At 59.5% G+C, this 16,747-nt stretch overlaps 1 protein-coding gene across 4 annotated transcripts in view; it reads left to right on the top strand.

The window, feature by feature from the left end:
- The first annotated feature begins 3,321 nt into the window (after nucleotides 1-3,321).
- CAMK2A (calcium/calmodulin dependent protein kinase II alpha) overlaps nucleotides 3,322-16,747 on the top strand; it is a 36,858-nt gene continuing 23,432 nt past the window's right edge. For all 4 annotated transcript variants that reach the window (XM_005231796.4, XM_027778804.2, XM_005231797.4 and 1 more), the window contains exons 1-3: nucleotides 3,322-3,590; nucleotides 9,310-9,404; nucleotides 13,919-13,978. In XM_005231796.4, the coding sequence (XP_005231853.1) occupies nucleotides 3,529-3,590; nucleotides 9,310-9,404; nucleotides 13,919-13,978 (217 nt within the window). In that variant the 5' untranslated portion in view covers nucleotides 3,322-3,528. The remainder of the gene's footprint in view (nucleotides 3,591-9,309; nucleotides 9,405-13,918; nucleotides 13,979-16,747) is intronic.

The following is a 16,747-nucleotide window of genomic DNA, read 5'->3' on the forward strand; positions in this document are numbered from 1 at the left end:
AGTCGTGTCCTTTTTCCTTCCAGGGGTCCCAGGATGTGCAGTTCTGCAAAGGTTTCTCCTTACCCAGAGCCACTGCGTGGTGGCCCGGGGGAGCTGCGTGGCACGCACTGGACATCCCCAAGTATCCACAGCCATGTCACAGGAGAGTCCCTGCCCACTCCTGGTGGTGGGAAGAGGGTGGCCCTGGTGGTGGGAAGAGGGTGGCCCTGGGGACAACCTGACCCAGCCAAAAGCGGTTTCATGTGGCCACAGGAGCGAGCGCTGGGGCTCGCAGGGACAGGGCACATTTGCAAACACAGCCCTAAATGTAAATCAGCTCTCCTTACCATGGTATTTATAATCTTTTTCTAAAAATAACCCCAAATTCAGCTTCCCAGAGGACAGCAACTGAGCATCCCCCAGACCCCAGCTTGAGTGTGAAACTCTCCCAGTAATTTTGGGATCTGTGCAATATGTTATTTGCAGCCCCACTGGTTTTGCGTACAAGGCACTGCTGCAGGCTCCCTGAGGCCCATGCAAGCCCTGTCCCCTGCGAGGAGGGGGGACCTGCTGCAGCCCCCTGGGGACACTCTGGTCCTCCCTGAGCCCCGTGGGGCAGCTGCCCACCCCGTGCATCTGGGGTTTGGCATCAGACCTCGGGTGCCCATCCTGGGGCAGTCCCATTCTGGGATGCAGAAACTAAATATCTGTAGGTAGAGCTGGAACAGCACGGGGAGAGCAGGATATATTTCTGAAGAGGCAGCCCAGTGATGGAGAGGAGCTGCAGGGGATGGACGTCTCCATCAGGCGGCCAGACCCGAGCACGGCAGCGGGAGAGGAGCTTGGCTCTCCAAAGCCCTGCAGGAGCAAACCTTGGGGTGGCTGGGAACAGAGACACCAGCCAAGAAGAGACATCCGAAGAGGATCCAGAGGTCTCTGGGAGAGGGCTGGGACTACTCCCCTCCCTGGGTGCTGGTGGGAACCACCCCCCAGCCCGGAGAGGGAAGATCCCACCCAGAGCTCCTGCTCCCCTTGGGTTGTCCCCAGGCACTGGGGAGTGGAGCCACACAGCAATTCTTGCTTGGGAAAACATCATCGGCAAAGCAGAGCGTGTTCAGCACTCAGAAGCCTGACACCCCCTCACCCTCAGACAGGGAAAAATGCTGAGGAAAAGAGGAAAAAAAATGAACAGAGAGGAGAGCGGGAAGGGAGAAACCCTTCCTGGAGAGCCGCTGCCTCAGGAAGGAGGCAGGGTCCCTGTGGGGGGCTTTGACATCACCCCCTGCCCCAGGCGAGGGGTTCGGGGCACGGCGGTCAAGGCTGCAGCAGAGTTCCTGGGGGGAAGGAGGGGATGGATCCCTCGTCCCTACGGGAGCATGCCGAGTCACGTGTGGGGGGCTGAACACACATGCCAGCGTGGGGGTGGGCGCGGGAAGTTGGGGCAGGTCACATTGTGGGCACACGTTAAGTTAGCACAGGCAGGAGTGAGGCGGGGGTTCATGTCTGCCCACGGGTGTCCCTGGGTCCCTGGTGTGGGGGGCTCTTCCTCTCGCTCTTCAGCTCTGAGGGGCTGCGGGGGGCTGGCAGGAAAAAGCTGAAGGAGGAGAGCACTCCCCCGAGCATCCGGCTGCACCAGCCCCCCCAGCAGCCCCCCGCCTCCTGGCATGGCCCCCAGGGTGGCAAATGAAACCCCTTTTCACATGGGAGCGGGATGGAGAGGAGATGTGCACGGGCAGGGAGGCGTTTCGGGGACTATCATATCCCCAGGGCAAAGATCGCACACGTTTATCACTCTCACCCGTGAGGGTGCCCGTTGTGCTCTGCCCACGTGGTGGCAGGTGGCATGGCCAGGGGCTGTCACCCCTTGGGGACCATGGCCCCATCCTCGTGCCCCATCTGTGTGGGAATCAGGTCCCTGCTCTGCCACCAGCGCCACAGGGTCCCCTCCGGCACAGCCACGCAGGAGCGGGAGGCTGGATGTGGGGATGCAAGGTGGGGATGAAGGTGGGTAATGGTGCAATTAATGGAAAAGCCATTAGACCTTTCTCCTCCTCCCCCTCTTCTTCCTCACTCCGCCACTTGCTGTCCTCCTCCACTTCCACCTCCTTTCTTCTCTCTCTCTCTGCTCCTCCTTCTCTCTCTCCTCTCAAAGATTTCTCCCTATTTTTGTCTGGTTAGAGCCTTTTCTTTTCCTTTTAACCCTTCCATGGCATCCTGAAAAGGAACTCAACCCATCTCAGCTGCCAAGGGCAATGCCCTCCCAGCCAGCAGTGGGAGTCCCTTCTCCAGGGGTGCTGGGGACTCCTGCTGCTGCAAAATCATCCAGAAACAGGACAAAGGCTTGGAAGAAAGCTCTTTGGTGGGGTCAGAAGGTGGAAAGCTGCAAGGGACAGTGTAGATGGTGGAGAGGGGACTGGGTCCCCGATGGGTGCTGCCTGGGGTGCTGGCAGCAATGCAGGCTCAGAGGGAAACCTCACCCGTGAGGTCTTGGACCTTGTTACTCCACTTTTATTGCCCTTTTTTTGCTTCCTTATGTTAAATGCAGCAGAGAGGAGACTCAGCAGCAGAAAGCCTGAGGAGGAGGAGGAGGGGGCTGACCTTCCGCCTCCCCCAACTCTGAAATCCCCTGCTTGTCCGCCCAGCTTGGGCACAGCAGGGAAATGCCAGCCCTCGACAGAGCCTTTTTGCTTCCGCTTTAGCTGTGCTTTCGGTCAAGATGCTTGCCCCATGGTGGGGGTGGACCCTGGGGACCCGCTCCCTGGAAAGCCCTGGGGCCTGTGGGGAGAGCCAGCAGCGAAGTGGGGAGCGGGGAGCAGCTCCGCAGCACAGCCAGCCCTCCCTGCAGAGTGATCGGGGCCAGCCCCCCGCGGGGGCCTGGCTGATGGCAGGCCAGTCTGGGGACCTGGGGACCTGCCATGGTTTCTCCAGCTTCCTCTGACACACTTCTGCTCCATCTGCTTCTACCTGCCTGGACCCACTGCAGCATGTCCCCCGTCCCGCAGCCCCCAGGCCCCAGAGGGATGCCACTGCAGGCACCAGCAGGGCCTGTATTTTGGGAGGGGTGAAGGCAGTTGCCGGGGCAACAGCATCCTGCTGCAACATGGAAACCACAGTTTCCATGGAAACCTTTTTTGCCCCAATTATTCCACCACTGCCATGTCCTTTAATTTGCCTTTAATATTTGCATTTTAACCTTCCCCCACCCCTGCAGCAGGCAGGTGACCCCTGGGCAGCCCCCAGGGCTGGGTCCCCAGCAGGGCCCTGGTCCCCACCGGCAGGCGGGGGTTTGGGAAGCAGTTGCCCCGGCAACAGAAACAGGGCGTTTCTGGCAGGGGTGGTCACCATGGGGACGGGGATGCTGACGAAGGCTTGTGAAGCTGAGAAGACAAATTGCCCTCATCATTATCTCCGGGCTTGTCAATCAAACATATTCCCTTATTTACCTCGGCGAGGAGAGAGCCCCGGGAGCACACGGAGAGGGAGGGAGTGAGAGGAGAGCTGCTTGCCCCAAACTCCGCACTGGGGAGGGAGCATTTCCAGCCCCTCGGGATGGCCACCATCACCTGCAATCGCTTCACCGAGGAGTACCAGCTCTTTGAAGAACTGGGCAAGTAAGTTGAAGACAGGGCTGGGATGCTTGGAGTGGGGCTGTGCACCGGCTGGGGAAGACCCTCAGCAATGCCGGGAAGCACTGGAGATGGGACGAGGCAGGCACGGAGTGGTGAGGGGGACTCGGGTTAGGGTGGGGGCTGCCAGCCCCAGCCCTGCCTGCTCCCTCCCTTCCCAAGTTCGGGTGGCTGGTGATGCGTGCTTGGCCAGGGGCTCAGGTCATCCCAGGGGGCTGGAGCTGCCCGGGGAGGGGGCGGCTGCCCCTCTTACGGAAAAGCCACTCCCGAAAGAGGATGCTGCTGGCTCCCCCAGGAACTTCTCCAGCTGGGAGGAGGGACGGGACAGCTGAGGAGGAAAGCCAAAGCAGCGGGTGCCCCTCACATTTCTTTGGGGAATTTCTCCATGTGGATTCACCGGGGTTTGGCTAGTCCTGCAGGAGTCCCAGCCTGCCTGGCAGCCTCCAGAGAATCCCGGTGGCTCTTGGTCAGACCCAGGGTGTCTCCCTCCCCTGCCCCTGTCCCAGTATGAGTGCCCCCCGGGCAAGACACAGCCCTGCCTGACCCAGCTCTCCTGCCAGGGAGGGCTCAGCTCGGCAGGTCCGGGTGTCATCGCGTGTGCCTGGGTTAAGGTGCATATGTGTGTGCATGTGTGTGCAAACAGAAATGCCTGTGCACAGCCGGGCGAACCTGGGGGGCACTGAGCACCCCAGGGTGGAGCAGGAGATTTCAGGTCCTCTGTGCAGGGCAGAGGGATGCTCCAGGTCTCACTGAGCGTGTGGCTGTAAAACGGGTGCAGGAGCGAGGAGGCGTATGCCTGTGTTGTGGTTTCTGTGCCTTTTTTCGGAACTGGTGTGTAAATCTGGGGCGTCCAGCAGTGCTGCCCTCAGAGCATCTTGACGGCGTGGTGGCAGGCTCGGGGTGCCTGTGCCAGGTGGCTGGTGCCTGTGCTTCAGCTGGGCAGCTGTGTCCGTCCGTAGGCATGGGCTCCAGCCCCGCAGCCCTGCATCGCCGGGGCGCAGGGCAGCCTGCATGTAGATGTGCACCCGCATGCACGTGGGTGTGCGAAACGGGGGTGAGGGAGAAGGGGAGAGGACAAAGATGGAGAAATCGAGAGGCTGAAGCAGGGGAGGACATTGTGCCAGGCTGAATGTTGTTAATATTCCCCAGGCAAATGGGGGGCACCGGGTTGCTGCTACAAAGTGCAGCTCCTTGGAGGTGAGCAGAGCCCTGGTCCCAGGACATGCACGCCCGTCCCCTCGGCGTCGGGCTGGCTGCAAGGGGCTGGCAGGGAGCAGTGGGTCGGGGAGCAGGTCCCCGAGGCAGGGACAGTTCCAGTTGGCACTGTGGACAGGGTGATGGGGAGCTGGTGGGGTTTGGGACCTGCTTTTTCCAGAGGTTTCTTGGCTGTTCTGGGCTCTGAGTCTCTGTGGTCATGGCAGGGGGTGGGCAGGGAGTGGGCAGGAGAGGCAGTGGCTGCTGGGTGGCTGCTGGGCCCTGGCTGGGCAGACACGGCTGCGGGGACGTGGAGGGGAGCTGGCAGGCCAGGCACAATAGGGGGGAACCAGGAGGGCTCTTGGAGGCATTTGGGGTGCAGTGCTTTGCTAGGTGGGTGCTGACACAGAGGGTGAGCACCCAGGCTCAGGGGCTGCCCATGCTGCCAGGCACCATGGTGTAAAACCACCTCGACAGATGCATTTTTAGACAATGACGAATAAAGGAACAAATCTGGCGCAGTGGCTTGCTGGCCCCCTGCGAGCATCACACCCTGGTCCACTGAGCCTCCCAGGGTGATGCAGGGGCAGTGAGGTAAGGCTGGCAGCTTGGGGCAGCACATCCAGCTTGGGGCACCCCGCAGCTTTCCCCTCGGTGCTGGGGGGCAGGCACCACTGCAGCGCTGAGGCGTGTTCCCAGGTTGGAGGTTTCACCGGGCTGGTCAAGGCGCCATGGAGCTGGTTGGGGATTTTCCACTGGGATGGCTTCCAGCATATCCCGGCATATTCAAAAATCAGCAGTTTCCCATGGGGAAATTTCCACTTCATGGGCTTAGAGGGGTAAATCAGGACGAAGCGCCACACCTCTGCTCTGCTGCAGCAGCCGTTTGCAGTGGGAAGCGGTGTTTCTCCTCTGGCGAGATGCTCCTGGTGCCGGTTGGGGTGGGGGTGTCCTGGCAGGGGTGAGGCAGGGTGGGCAGCATGGCATTCCCCCACCCAGACCCCGAAGGGGAGCAGCGTCCTGCAGGGACTCAGAGCAGAAAGGGTCTGTCTTGAGTTTGCTGTCCCCAAGGCACTGGGATGTTCTGCTGGGGGGACACATGGGGTGCCCACGAGCCTGGCTGGCGGAGTTGCTGGGTGCCAGGCTGCTGCGCCCACTGTGTTGCTTTGCCATCTCCTTGGCTGACACCCATGCTGACATCCAGGCAAGCTGGGGGTTTAAGGTGCCATACACCTAATGGTAACACTACGATGGGGCTTCATGGGGGGCAGAGATGGGGAGGGGGGTCTGCAGAGCCTGCCTTATGGGGCACGAGCCCTTGGAGCATCCCTACACCTCCAAGACTTGGGATGGACATGTGTCCCAAGCAGGGGACATGGAGCTGGGGAAAACCTGCTCCCACGGCAGCCTCGGCAAAGCTGAGCAAGTGAGGGGCTGCTCTGATCCCCCCCGCTGCACCTTTCTTGCAGGAGGGGACCAAGGCAAGGGCAGGGAGCAGCATGGAGGGGGACAGGGAGAGGATCCTGCCCACGGCCCCCTGGAGTAGGACAAACATGAAGTGCAGCTCCACTGGTGCCTCCAAATCCGCCCCCACGGCAGGTTCAGGGAGAGGCTGGAGACAATTACCGTGCCGAGCGGTACAATCAGCCCCTCTGCTCCCTGAGCTGCAGGAGAGGGGTTTTATTAGAAAGGAAAAAAAAATAAATATATAGAGGAACAAAAAATCCCCAGCCCACACTCTTCTCTCTAGAAAGGAGATAAAATGCCTCGGAGGAGGTGGAGGTGTTGAAGAGAGGGAGGGCAGCAGCAGCGCAGCCGGGCGCTGGCAGGGAAGGTGTGAAGAAGGGAGAAGCGGAGCATCCCGGTGGCAGAGCCTTTGCTGGGGCTGGTGGGGGGAGGCCGTGGGGACAAGGCTTGGGGTCATGCCTGGCCCGGGGGACCCAAGGAACAGGGGCTGCAGGGCTGGAGGGACAGGGCTGGCTGCTGGGCTGCGGGTCTGGTATCACCCTGAAACGGCAGCCGTCGGGGGGGCAGGTACATGGTCCCTACCCATGGCCCTGCGGGTAATGTACCAGCTAACACTGGGACATGCTGCCATGGCTGGGATGAATGCCACATCTCCAAGCCAGGCAGAGACGGGGGCCTGCAGCTGCCACTGGCGCTTGGGTTGGCCCCATCCAAAGAGCCAGCGCCCCGGCAGGGAAGGGACCCACACCACTGCCCACGGCCAGGGAACAGGACACATCTCCTTCCAAAGGGGTTTCTTGCACCAAGATGGGGCTGAGCCCCCTGCCTGGCCAAGTGCCCTGCGCTGCCTGCACTGCCCTGTCAGACCCTGGTGCAGGCAGGGGTGTCTGGGTTTGTGGCGAAGGAGATGCTGGATTTATATGGAGCCAAGAGGGGATTTTTTCCCCCAGGCTGGGAAGACCACACATGGGAAGCAAAGGAGCAGCCTGGCATGGAGAGCAGAGCCGGTTGCTGTGTAATGCCCAGCAGGGTCAAACACCCAATGTGGGGTGTTCCCAGCCAGTGCAGACCCCCTGAAGGACTCGACTGGGACTGCGATGGGACTATGGCAAGCATGCTGTACGCTGGTGTCCTGCACCCACACCCAGTGCCTTGTGTGTCCCCCTGCTCTGGGCTCATCGGGTCTTGCCTGTGCTTCATGGAGCCCAAACAAACATTTGATTTCTGTTACAAAGGTCCAGAGGAGCCAAAAGCCACAAATGCAGCCAGAGGTGTGAAACCCTGCACTCTGCCTGTGCAGCACATCCCGTCTCCAGCTGCTGCATCCCGCTTCCCACAGCTCCCCCTTCACTGCTGTTCAGTTTAGCTTGAATAAATGGATGACTGAGTGGCTGGGGGCACTGGGACCAGGAGTGGCTGGGAGTCTCCAGGCACCACGGGTCAGGGACACCTACGTCCCTCCAACCCCATGGAGGTCCCACAGCAAAACCCTGTGGCTGGGACAGAAACTCCGAGCTGGGGTGGTAGGCGTGGGGGCTTTCCTGCTCTCCAGGCTCACTGCTGCAGGCTCTCCTGGCACTGCAAAAGCAGCATATGTGTCTTTAGGAAAAAAAAAGGAAAGATGGGTCACAGGGACTCACAGAAGCCCCCAGAGCCTGGGCAGTGCAGGGTTCCTGGCAGGATGGGGAGAGTGGCACCATGGGGCTGGCAATGGCTCTGGTCTCCCCCACTTATGGCGAGATGGACACAAAGCATTTTGCCCCTCCTTTCCCATTAATCTACCCCAGACTACAGGAACATTAACAGCTCAGCTCTTCAGCAGCCAGGATTAAATGGCAGGACAGGGAGGCTGGGAAGCACCGGGATGCTGTTCCCCAGCTCCTGCCTGGCACGTGCCACAAGCACTGCTCTGCACGGCGGTGCTTGGCGTGTGGGCGGCTGGCTCCGCTGGGGCTCCAGCCTCATCCCTCTGCACCCTGCCGCTTGCCTGCTCTCCTAAAGATCACATGCAAACCCAAATTGCCTGTCTCCACCTGCCCCCACCAGTTAAATCAATTATCCGTGGCTGCTCGCCAGCCTGTGGCCTTTTATTCCTCGGCAGGGAGTGGGAGCGGGGCGACGGGGAGCGGGGGGAAGGTGGGGCAGGAGGTGGGATTGCTTTTGATAGTTGTTATTTTAGCAATTGGAAGGGTTTGGCAGAAAAGGGAACCTGGTAAAAGGTTGTGCTCAGCAGGGCTGGAGTGCGTGTGTGTGTGCAATGCCGCAGCTCCTGGCATCGCGCCGGTGCACTTTCAGTGCAATGAGTTGGCAGGGCTCAGGGTATGGGGTACGGGGGCAGAGGGGCTGCTTTGGAGCATCTCAAGCATCATTTCCCTGCCAGGTCCCAGGAGACCCTTGCACGTTGGCTCACATGTGTGCAAGCTGCAGCAGCATCAGTTCCCCACCCAGCCTTGCTCCAGTCCTTGCTTGTAGGGTCCCCTGGGCTCTCCCTGCCTGTGTGACAGTTTTGCAGCTTGGGGGGAACACCTTGCACCACTCACCTGCACCCATGGCTGGTGCTCGCACCCACTTCTGCAAAGTGCTGCTGTGATTGCAAGGTCTAGAGCATGCGAAGCCACACACACAGACTGAAGTGAAGCGGCCAAGTGCTGCATGGCGGCTGCAGCCATCCTGGTGCCCCTTGGGAGCCAATACCCTTGGTAAATCACTGCCCCTTCTCTCCCAGGGATAGGTAAGGCAGAGCCTGGGAGGGAGAGGACGAAAGGCGCACGATGGCTGGAGTGTCCCAGGGGAGCCGAAAGTGGCAAATTCTACATTCATCCCTAGGTGTACCTGTGCCTGCCCTCGTCATTCCCCAAGGGCAGCAGTGTAGTGAAGCCAGCTGAGAGCCCTCGGTGTTTTCTCCAAGCCCCTTCCAGCACCCATCCCTGTGTCTGCCCCCGTGACTGTGGCTGCCCCTCGCCCCACAGGCACATCAGGGCTAAGCCGTGTCCTTGCCCGTGCTGAGCCCTTCATCTCTCCCTCTGGCTTCTTGTCTTCCCAGAGGTGCTTTCTCCATCGTCCGGAGATGCGTGAAGGTGTTGGCAGGACAAGAGTATGCGGCCAAGATCATCAACACCAAGAAGCTGTCTGCTCGAGGTAGGCGCTGGGGGTGTTTTTGGGGAGGCAGGAGGTGAGCAGGGTTTGCGGAGCAGGGTTTGCAGAGCAGGGAATTTGTCCCCTCTTCACAGTACCAGAATGATGCCTTTGATGTGCAGCGAGGTAGGGGGTGTTTGATGTGCAGGGGGGGACCCTTTATCCCACCCTGTCCCCACTGCAGGACACACTGAGCTCCTTGATGGATGGGGTGAACATCCTGCGGAGGTGTCTTGGTGGCTGATCACTGCATCCCACCCGATCACAGGGATGCACCCACATCCAGCTGTGCCAGGGCTCTGTGGGACTCCCAAACCCCAACCCGCCTGGGGAGCTGTAGGACCTCATTTCTTTCACTGAGACACCCCCTCCACCCTGCATGCCATGTTACAGCAAAGTGATGGTTACAGCCTTGCAGCAAGTCAAGCTGCCGCCAGCCTCAGGCGATGTTTCCTTACTTGTGTACCTACATCAATAAAATGGGAAGGTCCTTCAAGTGGGGGTATGATTTCATTTCTCCCTGGAGATGGACACTCACCCCTTGCTGCTGTCCAGTTAATTGCTCTGATGGAGCATGTTGGCTGCTTTGCTGCTGGAAGAGGCGCTGGCAGATCTGTCCTGGCTGCTCCTCGCTTGGGGCAAGGCTGAGCTGGGCCAGCACAGAAAAGTTTCAGCCAGCCCTTGCCCAAAGGCAGGGACCCCTCTGTCCCCAGGCATCTGGCAGAGGGGCTGTGATGAGGAGGATGGAGAGGATGGGACAGCAGCTGCTGTGACCCTGGCTCCAGCTCCTCCTGGCTGGATGTGTCGGGGAGTGCAGGATGGGTGCTGGGAGCGAGTGCCCTGCCAGGAGGTTTTAACTAAATCCCTCCCTCAGTTTCTCTCCCTGATGCCACTGCTCACCTCTGGAGGCAAAACTGAAATGCAGAAAATGGTGACAAAATCCTTCCTGACCTCAAATTAAACCAGTGCTTTGCAATCTCCCTCCCGCAGTGCTGCGAAAGCAGCACAGCGCTGATGCTGAGCACCCCCCAGCTCCTCCCAGCACCAGCCCCTGCCCCTCTTCAGAGATGCAGACCATTCCCTTCCTCTGAGGCCGAAGGCTCCCAGCCCAGGGCAGCCAGCCGGGCTCCGGGCAGAGTGTGTGGTCCTGGCCTCGGCACTTGGCTCCTGCCTGCGTGCCCAGCTGGCACCGGGGTGGGCAGCAAACGCCCCCGGGTTTGCAGGGCTGCCTGGAGGAGCAGATTGAGCCACCTTCCCTCTATTCCCTCCTGCCTCTGCTCGCCTGGTCCAGCAGTTTGCCCCTCTCCAGCCTCTTCTGGGCTTTGTGCTGTCTCTGCAGTGGCTCTGTGTCCATCTGTCCCTTGGAGAGATCTCGCCGGGGTTATTTTCACTGCTCTGGCAGCTGGATTCACCAGCTGCTTTTGCTAATGGTCTTGAAACCCCCATTTCTGCAATGCTAGCATGGGGGATGGTGCTTCCCCAGGCTGGGAGCAATCCCTAAAGGTGTCTCACCGCGACGTGCCACTGGCTGTGTCATACACAAAAGGCAGGAGGGCAGGTGTGCAGGGAGGAGAGGCGTGGGGAGAAGGTGAGAGGATCTGTAAAACATCCCCAGCCATGATCTCTTCAGACAACCTCTTTCAGCAGGGGAGAAACGGGAGTTTTTGGAGGGGAAATGTGTTTTGGGTCCAGGCAGCAACTGGATTTGTGGGGTAGGAGAGGGGCTGCAGCTGAGGCTCACTGTCCCCAGCAGCACTTCGCTGCGTGGTGGATGTGCCATGCCATGTAGGTGGCAGGATGCCCTGACCCACGGCAGCTGCCCCCCAAGTTCAACAGGGTCCACGTGCCTGAGGGACATCCCCCTGTCCCTTTATCCTGTCCATCTGTCCCTCTGTCCCTCTGCCCCACTGCTCTGGCACAGCCATCCCACCCACATGCAAAGCCCTTGCAAGCCCTGTCCTAGAGATTTGTGCAAGCAGGGGGGTCCCCTACCAGCCTGCAGCCCCATGCAGGGGTTGTATCTGTGTGATGCTCAGAAGAAACGGCAGACCCGGAGATCCTGCCCTGGGCTGTGGCCCTGCTCCCAGCCTGTCCTTGCTGTGCATTCACTGCAGGGAAGCTCTGCCCGAGTAGGACCCATGCAGACTCGCAAAGAGCAAAGCCCCCGGAGCACAGGCTGCCTTCGCTCCCTGGGTGGCATTCAGGCAGCTCTTCCCCTTGCAGTTTGCAGCTGAGACCGTGACTCCAAGGGGAGCGATGGCCAGGCTTCCCCAGGGTTTTTCCTACCAGGGGTTCAAACGCTGGGGCATGCCAAGGGGAAGAGACTGGGTTACCAGGAGCTGCATCCCCAGGTGCTGCAGCCTGGCAGGCACAGCAGCCTCTGCACCCACACAGCTTCGCCCTTCGATGGCCAGCTGGATGTGTCGGTGTTCGCTCTGCCGGGGCATCGCTGCTAGCAACTGCCCGGGGGTCCCTGGGCAGGGGTCCCTGACCCTCACCCCATAGGGATAAGCACCTTTCCCAGCCCCTCCTGGGTACCACTGGGTCTCCAGTGCTGTCCCGTTCCCCTTTGGAGTGGCGTTATCTCTGCCCCCCCCCTTAAACTCCCTGATCCATTTTACATTTCGCTTGGTTTTCACTGGTCTCCCACCCCCTCCCCGTGCTGTTTGTGTTTTATCAAACCTCACCAGCCTCCTGGCACTCCCCGCCAAGCTGCCTGTGCCGGGCTTTGCCTTCGCAGGCGTTTTGGTGGTGACAGATTGCGAGGGTACAAAGAGGGGGGCAGTGGCTGGGGGGGCTGCACGGTGCTGCTGCTGCTGCAACTTAGCCAGGGAGCTGGAGTGGAGCTGAGTTGCGTTGAGGAAGGGATGGGGCAACCTCCTGCTCCCCACCAGCAGCCACACTTGCCCCTGTGCAGCCGCAGGCTCAGCTGGCAGCAGCGTGCAGGCACACAGAGCGGTGCCGGGACCTGCTCCATACTCAGGGTTGCATTTGCTGCCCTTGCCTGTGATCTCTGGGCTCTTCTAAGCAAGCAAAGGAGCTTTACTGGACACCAGCAATGCTGGGCTTCCCCATGGGACATGTGGCCCCAGCTTCCAGGCTGCAGATGGGGAAACTGAGGCAGAGAGTGACAATCAGTGACTCACCTAAGATCACTGTCAGGCAGGAGCAGCAGAGGAGGCAGAAAGCAGCTCCCTTGTTCCCCAGAGAAGTGCTTGCCCCATTGGTCATACTGTCCCTCCATGCCATCCCTGTCCTTCACCCCACAATGGATTTTTGTTGTGAAAAGGAACAGGCTAAACCCCAGCCTTTCCTTGTCACCTCCTCCCACCCCAGGAAGGTTGTCTCCCATTAGGGGAAATGCTGTGGGGACCTGAACAAGGCCACTAAGGCTGTTCCAGCCTTTGGCTCACAGACCCCAGCACAGGCTGATAAAGTCACCACAAGCCCTCGGGCAACTTGCCCATGCCGAGCCCCATGGTTGCTGGATGGGGTGTATTGAGCCCTGGGGAAGGCTCCAGCCCCTGCAGGGATGGAGCTGTGTCACCTTCACGTCTCAGTGGTTGGAGACACCCAGGTTTGGTTTGATGCAGAGTGAGACTCTGGGGTGTGAACCTGCAAGGTAACAGCGGTAGTGCTGAGAGACGAGCAGCCCTAATTACATCATCGCTTCTCCTGGCTGCTGGGTTCCTGCTAGCATGAGATGCCTCCAGACAAGGCACCTCCATGTGTGGTGACTGGGTCAGGTATAAGGAGGGAGAGAAGTGCAGAGGCAGGGAAAAAGAAACAAAATGATTTGGAAATTCATTCTGGGCTGCCCCAGGGTGGAGGCTTTTTTGGCTCAGCTCAACTTGCTTTGCCCAGGGCTCTGTTGTCTCACATCCCCAAGCCTGATGAAAGCCAGGGAGATGGACCTGTGCTGCCTGTTTGGAGACAGGCACCAGAGAAAACCAAATTTTCAGAGCCAGGGGGTTTCAGTGTGGGAGAGCAAGGACCTGATATGAAATGGCTGAGGATGGAGAGGGGGAGCGAAGCGGATAACCCCATTTCAGCTTGACATCTCTCACTGATCAGCTCTATCTTCAGTCGTTCAAATTGTACCGTGTGGGGCCAGAAGTGTCCTTGCTGATTGCCTGTGCTTGGCTGAATAAGAGAAAACAGAACAGGTGCTGCCGGCAGTGTTTTCAGGCAGCCCAGGTATTCAGGAGGTGATCGGGAGTTGTTGGGAAAGAGGAGGGTGAGGGATCATCCAAAGCCCAGGACTGCCCACAGCATCAGTACCTGGAGGCTTGTCTGGGGGCCACATCCATGCTGGGATACTGTCCATCAGGCCCCGATGCTGAACATGTCCCCAAACCCATTATTGTTTAGTTATAAAGGATGGGTTTGCTTCTCGCCGGCTGCTCCATGCCCCCCAGGCTTCCTGTGCTGGCAGCTCCTCCAAGAGAGCATGGCAGGAGCTGAGAGCGGTTTATTTGCTTCCCCAGACCCTAATTTAGGGCTGTTGCCTCTTTCAGATCACCAGAAGCTGGAACGAGAAGCCCGGATCTGCCGCCTCCTGAAGCACCCCAACATTGGTAAGCGCACCCTGCTCTCCCGCCGTGTGCCTGGCAAGGAGCCGGGCAAATCTGCCGGTGCTGCATGCCCGGCTCCACTGCCCACCTGCCTCCCGTGCCCCCGCCCTGGCTGGGAGTCCTCACCAATAATTCAGCCCTATTTGCAACAGGGCTGTTTGTCCTTCCCTCGCACTCCAGCCACCATCCCAGAGATGGGGAAGGGGCTCGGTGGAAGCCTGCCCCGTTGACCTGCAGAGCTGTCCCTCCCCTTCCTCACAGGAGACAGCATCTTCAAACGAGGTCATGGGAAGAAGGGCCTCCACCAAGCACGGGGGGACTGAAGTAGGTCCTAACTAACCCACTTGGCCATAGCTCCCTCCGGGAGAAGCAGGGCCCCAGTAGGCTGCAGGGGACTATTTTTACTCCTGTCCCCCCCTCGGGTGCTGTATTCCTCTGCATGCTCCAAAAAGCGGCTACAGCTCCGAGCAGCAGCAGCAGCGCCGGGCGTGTAGGAGGAGCGATGGCGGGGGGAAGCGAAGACTTTCCCACCGATCGTCCATCTGAGAGTAGCCTCCTTCGGAAAAGCTGTTTCAGGAAAACTCCTGAGCCCCTGCAAAAGACAAAAATAGGCCAGAAGGAGAGAGAGAGAGGGGAGGGGAAAAAACTGCAGTAAAAAAATCCCAAACCCCAGCCTTGAGAGTGATGCTGATGCAGGCTCTTGGTCTCTGGTCCGGCAGCGGAGACAGGGATGAACCCCCTCTCCCCTCCACTGCACCCCAGTATGTGCCGACTCAGATGGGATCCTGCAGCTTTTGGAATGTGTTTGGGGATAGGACAGGAGCTCTGCAGCCCTCACATCCCGCAGCCCGGAGCTGGAAGGTTTCGCCTTTGGCTGAGCTCCTTCCTGGCCCCGTCACTACTCCTGGTGACCTGGATCCTGCTGCAGCAGATCCAGGGAGCCGAACCCTGGGGCCGCTGGGACCAGCCCTGCGGCTCCTGCCCCATAAATATTTCAGTTCAGAAAAAGCCTGTCAGCTTCCACCTGTCCCAGGCACATGGCAGGTCTCCGCTGCATTGCTGGGGTGCTGGACCCTGCAGGATCTGGCTGCTGTCCCCCCCTGCCCCTGCTCTGGCAGGACCCATGCCCCACACAGGAGCTGCCCTGCCAGGGTCCTGGTGGGGAGTCCAGCCTCCCCTGGTGAGAGCAGCAGCTGGTGCCTTTCCTTTGCACCAAAATACATAGGAGGATTGCCGAGACCTGAAGGAAATACACTGCAAAGCACGTGAATAGCAAGAAATATTAAAACCCCCACGAGGACTTGCAGGTTGCTGAGCCATGCAGCTGGAGCTCCCCATGCTCCCAGCATGGCCCCAGCTTTCTCTACCAGTCTTCCTCCCTTCCCTCTCCATCCCTGCCCATGACGCTGGTGGGGTCACCAGGAACAGAAACATCTCAGCCCCCCTGTGCCTTCTCCCCCAGCCCGGCACCCCACCTCACTGTTTGGCCTTAGAGCAACCCTGGTGCATGGGGCTGGAAGGGGTTAACAGCATGAGATGCTAACCAGCCCAATCTCACTGCTCTTTATACCCAGGAGGCTCTTCTCCATCCCTCAGCCCCACACCCTCTCTCCTTTCACCCCCCCACTGCTCCTGCTGCCTGGAAACTTGGGCCCGCAGCTCCCTCGCCAAGCTGGCTGATGACCCACCCAGGAGCTGGAACGAGCAGCCCAGCCCTGATGAGAGGAAGGAGTCACTGCTGCCCGCGGTGTGGGGATAGCCAGGCAGGAAAACCTTCTCTACCCCCTCCCAGGAGAAGCACCTCAGCTGACAAGGGGCTTTGCTGGCCCCTTGTTCTTGTTCCCTGCAGGGAGGTGGGGTCCCTCCAGCTCCCATGGGAATGCTGTGCTGCGGTTGTGATCCTGGAGGAATCAACCCGAGCTTTGCACCGTGCCTGCAGGAGAGCCTTGCAGAGAAAACTGTGCACAGGTGGTCGAGGGCAGGTCCAGGTCCCCAGCACATTCACAGCACCTGGCAATGTGTTCTGGACAGCTGAGGTTTCCCAAAGCTTCGTTTCCTTCAGGAAGCCTTGCTTTATTGGGGAAACTCTGGCTACACCCAGCCCTGGAGTTTTAACTCCATCCAGGTAGCCATTGTCTTCTGCCTCTCATTCCTGAAGCCTGTCCTGCTCCTGCCTTGGCTCTCAGCACTGAGCTGGAGTGCTTTGGCCAGTGCAGCTCTTTCTGTGGTCAGTAACAGATACATGTAGGATCAGGCTATATTTAGAGCGGCAGCTCTTTCTTACACCTTCTTGGCTCCTGGCAGCCACAGGCGTTGGGACTTCCCCAAGCAGGGGATGTATCCGGACCATCTGCTTATGGTTAGACTGGCCCTATCCGCACCGAGCTTGCCTAATCCCCGCTTTGAACAGTTTGGCTTCTGCGGGATCCCAGGCGCAATACCCCCAAACCCCTCCCAGGTGAGATGAAACAAGAGGAAATGTGTTTCTTCTAGCAGAGGAAGGCAGAAAAGCTGGGATTATGTGTCAGAGAAAAACAGGGAGCAAACACATGTTGGAGCACAGGAGATGTCTGCAGCGGCCAGCAGTGGGGAAGGATAACCAGGGAATATGAGCAAGTTGTGTCAACAGTCAAGACCATGAGAGACACCAAGAGGAAAGATGCTGTCTGGCTCAGCGGACCCCCTCTGCCCCTTGCCCTGGCCGGGCTGAGGCGATGCTGCCGGCACCTGGCTCTTGGCAGCTGCGGGATCTGCCCACTGAACTTGGAGGGA

The sequence above is a fragment of the Falco peregrinus genome, chromosome 8 (genome assembly GCF_023634155.1).
Source record: "Falco peregrinus isolate bFalPer1 chromosome 8, bFalPer1.pri, whole genome shotgun sequence".
NCBI lineage: Eukaryota > Metazoa > Chordata > Aves > Falconiformes > Falconidae > Falco > Falco peregrinus.